The sequence below is a fragment of the Fringilla coelebs genome (assembly GCF_963513975.1).
Source record: "Fringilla coelebs genome assembly, chromosome: 8".
Classification (NCBI taxonomy): domain Eukaryota; kingdom Metazoa; phylum Chordata; class Aves; order Passeriformes; family Fringillidae; genus Fringilla; species Fringilla coelebs.
In genome coordinates this window covers 29,447,107-29,455,787 of record NC_140066.1, presented here as the reverse complement: position 1 = coordinate 29,455,787, position 8,681 = coordinate 29,447,107, and the positions used below count along the sequence as shown (strand labels likewise).

The 8,681-nt window shown below is 40.3% G+C and overlaps 1 protein-coding gene across 1 annotated transcript in view; it reads right to left on the bottom strand.

Moving 5' to 3' along the window:
* Positions 1-995: 995 nt before the first annotated feature.
* Positions 996-8,681, bottom strand: part of FHIP2A (FHF complex subunit HOOK interacting protein 2A) — a 34,019-nt gene continuing 26,333 nt past the window's right edge. Inside the window, exons 16-18 of the mRNA XM_084210672.1 lie at positions 6,018-6,158; positions 5,150-5,253; positions 996-5,061 (exon numbers count right to left, since the gene is read on the bottom strand). Coding sequence (XP_084066798.1) covers positions 4,956-5,061; positions 5,150-5,253; positions 6,018-6,158 — 351 coding nt within the window. The 3' untranslated portion in view covers positions 996-4,955. The remainder of the gene's footprint in view (positions 5,062-5,149; positions 5,254-6,017; positions 6,159-8,681) is intronic.

Here is an 8,681-nt window from a genome sequence, read left to right as displayed (position 1 = left end):
TTAATGAATATGAAGTAGAGACCACACACTGATAGCACTCTTTATTTTTTCCCCCAATAGGATGCAGAGCCCCAAAATCTTGTATCAGAATGCAAGTGCCATAAGATAACCATGCTTCAGTAACTCATTCATTTCGAGAATATCAAAGTAAGAGAAAAATATAAGATGCAAAGCATTCCATTTTGATACAACTTCCTTGCTGCTTGAGAAAGCAAAGTCTCCCTAAATCTCTGAATGCCTCATGCAGGCACAGCAGATAAATAATCTGGGGTGGGAGATGACAATCTTTGAGACCAAGAGGATGGGAGAAAGATGCAGAGAGCTATAATGAAAGATATCAAGTGCATCATCTTGCTGTAGCACTGTTCTTATTAAAGATGTAAGAGCACTTGCAGATGTTAAATACCGAGAAGGAACAGCTTAAAATCCAAGTGCAGCCCTCAGAGGGGATCCTGCAGAGCAAAAAGATTTTTTAAAGGCTGATGAAAACTAGAAGGAAACCAAAAGTAGAAAAAACACACAACAAACACAATTTAAAAGTATATAAAAACCTATATAAACCCTGGGTATAAAAGCCTTCCTGGAAGGCCCTAAAGGAAGAAACGATGCTCACTCACCCCCATGACATTTGTCTCCAACAAACCAATGTTGTGACTGATCACTCTGCACTCAAATGCAATAGAAAACTGAGGCCTTGACCAGCTCCAGCCTTTCTGGAAGGATATCAGGGCTCCCAGGGAAGAGCTGATGTTAATCTGTGCCCAGGATGGCTCCAGCCTGCCCATGTCCCTAGGTTTCCCATTTTCCTGGGCAAGAGCATGCTGATTCAGTCCAAGCCCTGCACAGCACAGCACAGGAAACGAGTTTATCCCAGAAGATGCTGTAGTGACAGACTCAAAATAAATGAGGACTTCAGGATCAAAGGCATGATGTAAAATGTTAAAACATATTCTGTCTCAAGGTCACCCATAGAAAAATTATTACGGATTCTGTAATAATAGAAGCAGTTGCTTCACTGAAATTAATTTATTTTGAGAATATCCCTTTTAATCCTCCATGCATTTTTTAGCACAAAAAGTTGAGTTTTATCACAACCTCCTTCATAAAACTTAATATTGTATGTCTGGTAATGTGGCTGCTTCAACAATTCCTCATTGGAAATTCCCACATCTGTGAAACCTTGGCAACACTGTTAGTAAGTGACCTACACAAAGTTTAATAGAAAATTTTTACTGAATATCCTCTGTTTAATGTAAACAAGGCAGGAGGCAAAACAAGGAGTATATATTTTATATAATTACACTATTTTACAGGGCACAGAAAGCATTGAGGACATGGTTTGAAAACCCTGTATGATATGCAATATCAGATATGGATTTTCCATGTAGCCCCAGGTCTACTCCAGGACCCTTTAATCTCACCAGTCCTTCAGGTTAGTATTTCTTCCAGCAAGACAAAGAGCACTAATAAAATGTCACCTGTGAGATTGCACAGCAGGTTATGGTAGAAATTACCATGCATTTACAAAGCCATTCCATGATTACTTGTGCCCTGTAAAATGAAGTGTGGCAATCTTTACACTAATCATAGTGTAAGCAAGCTCGGGATTCTGGTCCTTTTATATATATATATGTATATATATACATAGGTGATGTACAACCAGACTCAAGCTGTGCATCAAGTCACAGCTTTTATATTGCACAGACAAATATAGAGTAAGAACATTACACAGACAGAATCTGAATACCAGGAATATTACAGTCATAGGAGAACCTAAGGAAAAACTTGTTCTACCAGAGCTAGCACATGGCTTATTACAAAAATTTCTAAATCAGAGTCTAAATCAAATACATACTATAAATGAAAAAAAACAAAAAACAAGAAACAATGCTCCTATTTACACACATGTGCATCAGGATTAGAATGTGGTTTGGATCTGCTTTTTGAAATAAAAAATTATTCTATCCCATCTCAAGTATATCTATCTAATACCAGTGGCCCCATTCTCTAAGGTGATGAGCACTTTCTTTCCCACTGACATCTGGAGGATCTGCACAAGCCATGAACTCTTCAGGCCAAGTATTTTCTCCGGTGGCCCTCTCTGGGCAATAAATAACCACATACAAACACATGCACACAGAAACAAAATGGGCTCCTCAATGACATGCATAGATCAAAAAGGTGAAAACATGGACCTGAACTAACTTCTAATCATTAAAAAAAAAAGTGCATGAAAAATATCTCCACAAAAATAATTAAAGTTCCATCTTTTAAGAAAGATCAAAGCACTTTTACAAAAATAAAGGTCATTGTCATCAGGTATGGTAATAAGGGTTTGTAGGCAGCACTCACAAAAGCAGTTTAGGCTAAAGCAACTTTAAGGATTGCTTCAGTTGTTGAGGGTGGACCTATGTCTTATAGATTTATCAACTAAGTAACATTTGGCTTGCAAGAGAACATCACCAATGTCAGTGGAGACTGAACAATCATAGCCTGGTCAAAGTTCTATCTACTTATTTTTCTCATGGACAAGCTTAAGGAGCTGTGTTTGCAGCTCTGCAGTGTTTTGCATTAGACCACCACAGAGGCTGCAGCCTTTCAGGGTAATGAGTTCAGCCACCACTGAAAACAGCCAAACAAAGGCATTGGTGTTAATGCTTTCATTTGAGATCAGGCAACTCTTGAATGGCTTTATCAATTCTTATATTACTTGGAATGCTCGTGCAAGTTTTGTTTAACATTTCACTCACTTTCCCTTATAGGAGTATTATCACTTCCAGTTTCCACTGAAATTGGGACATTAGAAGGATTCTGGATCATATGCTTAAAAAAAATAAATAGACGATTTGAGGAAAAAGTAATTAAGCTCAAGCAAAACCAACAAAGACCCAAATTCAGTAAAGCATAGCATTTCTGCTCAACTGCTTAACTTTGTACATGTAAAAAGATTGGGATTTAAGGAAAAATACTTGAAATTAAGCTTATGTTTAACTGTTTTGCTGAATTGGGACCTTATAAATAACAAATGTATGCATTAAACATCACCCTGCATAGACATCAACATGTTCTAAACTATGTGTCAGGTATTAAGTAAACTCCTAATGTGGACTGTGCAATGCAGATCACTAAAAATTATTTGCTATATGCAAGGTATGTTTCTCAAGAAGAAAAATGAAGTGTAATTTTTTCAAATTTTGTTCTACTGTGCTACTTAGACCTGAAAACACTTTGGAGCTAAATGCAGAAAAAACCCAACAGGTGAAGAGGTAAAACATGCTTTTGTTTGCCAGAGAAGTGCAACAGTTTTTACAAAAGTGTCCCAGTACAGGGAGCCACTGAATACAGATTTTACCTACCAAAACACCTCCCAGTTCCAGAACTGCTTTCTCCAGCTGAATCTGTATTGGAAGCTTTTACAGCAGGATGCTCTTCACTGCTGACAAGAATAAATTTAGCCCATTAACTGTGACACTGCTCTAATTAACCTGCTAACTTAGGAGGTCTCTTAACATCCAGCTTCCATAAATATTAAAAAACAAGACCTCAAAGGCAGAGATAAAGAGCAGAATCTGATTCTAGGTACAGTCATGTAAATCCAGAGGCATTCTAGTGACTGAATAAATTAGTCCATGTTTGCATATGAGCAATGACATCTGAAATGGGCATTAGCTGTGCAAACAGGGGGCAGGAAAGGAGGAAAGACAATGTAAACAGAAGGAGCTGAGCTCTACCTCGCCTTGTTCAAAGGAGGGGAAAGGGGTCCTACCCACGAGTGTGGGGAGCAGGACAGGTCACTGGGTGTGACTGCAAGCTCCAGCACAGCCACCTGGCAGTGAGGACCCTCTGGAGGGCAGAAGCAAAGCGCCCTGAAGTGGCCTCTGCTTGCAATGCCAGTGCCTGCCCTGGCTGATGGCATTCTCAGGGAAAAGGAATCACTGAGAGGCATTCCTGCATCCCAGCACTGTGAAAAGCAGGTGCAAATTTTGGTCCTAAATAAGTTATCAATGCTTTAACTGAGTTGGCATCACTGTGATGGTTAGATAAGCAAAAAAAAATGTCTCTCAAAATAACAGAATGTTTATGCTGCCGATTTTCAAGGCACAAAAGATTCTTACCAATTCAGACTAATACCAATTTAAAAGAAATGAAAAATACTGTTTCAGCAAAAACTACTGATGACCTATAATTAACATATAATGTAAAGGTGACATAAGTCAAACAACTAAGAGTTCCTATGTAAAAAGCTAAAGCAAATCTAGTTCCATGGATGACCTGGAGATCAATCACTAGGAATGGCAGAGACAAACATGCTACAAACATGTACACTCCAGATATATTTGTTATGGATGTGATGCCGAATCAGGATTAATTGCTTTAGTATTGATCTTAGACTGATAGATTTCTTGGAGTAAACCAATGAGGATTCAAGCTCAGAGCTGTACTTAAGATCCACCAAGAGCAAAATGATCCCTCATTAACATATCCTTTTGTATATGGATTGGTGGATTTTTTTTTAACTTCTTCATTTTTAATAACATACGTTGCAACTATAGGCGTGTTTTTCTTTCATACATCCAACTGAAAAGAAAAAGAACACATAAAATGTTATAAAATTAATTTGCTTTTTTAAAAGTAATATGGTCACAAATTGGTGCACGTGAGCCCCAGGACATACAAGAGCCCAAACTCTCTAAACATTGTCATCAGAATAACCAAGGTCTGATGGCTGTGGTTCTTCATGCAGCTTTTGCAGCTCTTCACACAGTGTCTAGAAATGCTGCCTATTGGTTTCTCCCCAAATGCCTTTGCTCATATTCCAAGTCCATTTGCAATCTCAACATCTGGTGAAAGCAACTTGTCTTCCAACATCCCCTTTTGTGCCACTTTGCCGGGAGGCACCGCCTTGTCTCTGGGTGTTGTCAGCGGCCTCCGGGGATGGCTCGGGCATGGGCTGCTCAGGGCGTGGCTGAGGTGTGGTACTTGACAAAGGCGATCGCGGCCAGCTCCTTGCAGAACTCCTCCAGCACAATCACGCCCTCTAGTAACGTCATGTGGTCAATGCTGGGACAGGAAGAGAATTGCAGGGAATCAGACGGGCACACACAAACCCAGCCACGCGCCTCGGAGAACGTGCAGTGTGTTTACTCACATGGGCCCTTCTGGCTCCAAGCCCAGCAGGCGTTTTCTGACCAGAAGAAGTTTGGGAGTGAAATCTGGGATGCGCTGGATTCTAACCATGAGGTCCCCGACGACCTGTAAAGCCCAGGCCATCAACACACAAAGTTAACACCTCTGCAGAGTGCCTGGCAGCAAGGTTCAATGGCAGCCTCAGTGCCCACTTCAGCATCCTCAGGCTCACAGAACAACCTGCAGAGAGGCTGCTCTGCCCAGAAAGAAGGTGAGTGAGTGCAGAAAGCAAAGAAATACAAAAGCCTTACTTGCTCTTGTCACAGATGGCATTACTTATTTTAGTTACATCAATGATTAATTTGTCTTTTTAAATGTTGACATAGACAATCAAACAGTGAGTTCCTGGACCTAGGGAAAGCACAAGGGGGAGAGTGAAGGCTGTATTTTGGAACGGGAGGGCTGCTGGGGAGAAAGGGAGCCAAGCCCTCTGTTACTATTGGCAGCATCATTAACAGGCTCCTGACCAGCTTAATAACAGCTGGTGCGTGGGGTAAGCGAGGGACTCTGACTGAGGACACTGCAGTGTGACAGGCACCCAGCCAGCACTTCTAGGATGCAAGTCTGGCAGGAAGAGATGGAATTGGAGAAGAAGGGGACTTTTGATAATCCAGGACTTGACTGTCAAGAACACCCTTCATCAGAAAAAAAAAAAAAAAAAAAAAAAGAATATGAGCAGAGATATCCATGTAGGCTCAATCTTGATTCAAAAACAGCTTTCAATGACAAACGTTTACCAAATTAAAATACCCAGCAACTACTACTCCTAATGGCAAAGTTACCAAATGTATTATTGTTGAACAGACGTGTATTTATTGCTGTTTACTCACCCTGACAATCACAGAGAAGAGAGACTTGCAGCCAGAGGCGAGGTTGACGTAAGGATCCAAAAGGTATTCGTGGATATGAGGATGGGGAAACAGGGACAGTTTGGACAACACTGACGTAACTTGTAAATTTACATCATAGGGCTGCAAAAAGAGGGAAACAGTGCTTCGTTATTTTCATGCTGGCTTCTTTTCATCCCCCTCATGTTTATTTAACTACTAGAACTTTTTACACAGGGTTATGAATAAATAAAGATAAAAAGTTAGATTAGAAGACAGGCCCAACCTCTGCTTTTCATAACAGCAGTGCTGTGAACATGACAGTTGGGCATTAGATGTTATTATCTGTATTGCTGCTATAACCACTTGAAGCTTTTGCACACTTGTTTATTGCAGGGCAAGTCCTCTTCCCGTAAAATATTTCTTCATCTAAAGGAATAGCATGGAATCAGCCTAGATTAAACATCTGCTTGCTTCTCCTGGGAAATTGTAAAGTATATGAGCTCAGGAAATTGCCAGAGACAAACCCATATTTACAGCTAATATGTTATTTCTCTTCTACTTTATTTTTTTCTGGGAAAGAACCACTGCAGAAGGCCTGGCCATTTTGTGGCTGGTCCCATTGGAGATGGGACCAGTCCTGGGCTGGGAAAGCAGCAGGAAATTCTGAGCTTTTTGTCTACCTCCCTTTCCCAAATCAATCAAATGGGAGAGGCAATACTCTCAGATGCTGGAAAATGCTTACCAGTCATAAGGAAAAAAATAGTACCTAAATTTCCAGGAAAAAAAAAGTGCCTAGTTTAAAGGATTTGACCATTCTAGTAAGAAACTTATTTCCACAAAAGCAAGCATTTTCACGGCTTCATTTTCATGGCTTCTTTATGTTTCTAAACTTTTTTTTTGCCTTTGATTTTGTCATCCCAGTGAAAACAAGTTGACATTTTAATTCAGTCCAGAATTTACAAACTAGTAGAACCTCCTTCCATTTCTTCAGTGGCAGAACAGACGACATTTACAAGAGAGGGACAGAGAGGTGTTTCTTTGGCACACCTCTGTGTCAATCAACCCTGTTGATCTAAGTGGATTACATTTAATCTCTGACTACATATTGACAGTAATACATTCACTGGCATCATCACACCAAGGAGGATTCAATGACCTCAAATTCTCATCTTTATGCTCTCAAGTTAGCATTCCACTGAAGAATAAGAGAACAGATTCTTCCCCTTTTCAGATCTGAGAGATTTGGATGAATTCAGCCTCAGATTAAGACAGATGCATTTAGCCATGTCTACATGTCTAAGCTCTCATTAGCTGACTCACCAGAGATCTGATACTTCATACACCTGCCCACACACAAACATCTCCTGACATCTCAGATGCTCCCAAGTATCTGCTGGTCTCTTGATGGTTCCACAGAGGGTGGATCCTGCAATATCTGTGTTTTAACCACAAACTTCTGGGAATATCTTGGACACCACAAAAATGGCAACAGATAGCTGAGCTCAGGCACCTGAGTGGAGATTTCAGTCCACAGAGCTGAGAAGCTGAGTGATTCACTTTGCACTGAAAGAAACACCTACTTGCCTTTCAGCCTAAGAGCCCCAGGGACTACTGAGGCTGCTCTGACAAAACTTCCACTGACTACATGTGCCCACATGTGTATCTTATTCTTGAATTTGTTTCCACACACTATTGCATTGCAAAGTTGCCTCATAAATCTTTTGAAATGAAGGCACTTATTTCTTCCAGTCAGTGGCAGTTATTTCTGCACTTGGCACTCCAGCAATAGATTAATCCCAATCTCCTAACAAATGAAGCTCTCAGCCCCTGGACCACAGATGTTACAGGTAAAAGAGATCACTATATTTTGAGTTATTATTGCAGAGTTATTCTGCAGAGAGAGACAAAAATTCCTTCCATAAATCTATTCACTGCCTACCTAGCTGAACTGTAGGAGAAGGTCTTTAGAGCTGTTTGAGTCAGCCAATTCATTAGGAAGCTTTGAAGGTATGAGCATTATCTGGTGTTCACAAGAGGAGAAGGAAACAAAGGAATAACACGTGCTGCATTGTTCTGACAGATTGCTGTTGTGATTCCAACTAATTGAGAGCATTAAAGAAAGCTGCTTCTTCACACAGAGCTTTTATTTCTGTCCATATGTCAGCAGACTCAGTTTAATGGCCCCATATCAGATAAATTCTAAAAAAATTCCCTGTAGCTAAAAAGATTAAACTCAGGAAATTTTGAAGCTCAGGAAATTAAAAAAAAAATCTTAGGGTACAGTCAGTTCCACAGAAATTTGTAATAGCAGGAGGAAGAAGGTAGTGTCTAGTACATGAGGTCTTTGAAACAAGTTACTTCACTTGTGTGCCTGAGCTATCTTCTGTCAGAAATGAGGTTAGTGAGAGCTACCACCTCTGCAAAGCTTTCTGGTATCACAGATTCATATCAGAGTGTTCCCATGAACACTCACAGAGCTGATCTAGAGGCTACTCCTGGCTTCCTGCACATGTTCCTTGTGCATTTATATGTGCAAATGGCTCTTGTCAGGCTTATGACCAGGAAAGGGCACATTACACAATAATATGACACTATAATAGAGAGTGATGGGAATTCACAGGACCTGATGGTGATCAGCTCTTTAAAAGTGATGAAAGTATCAGA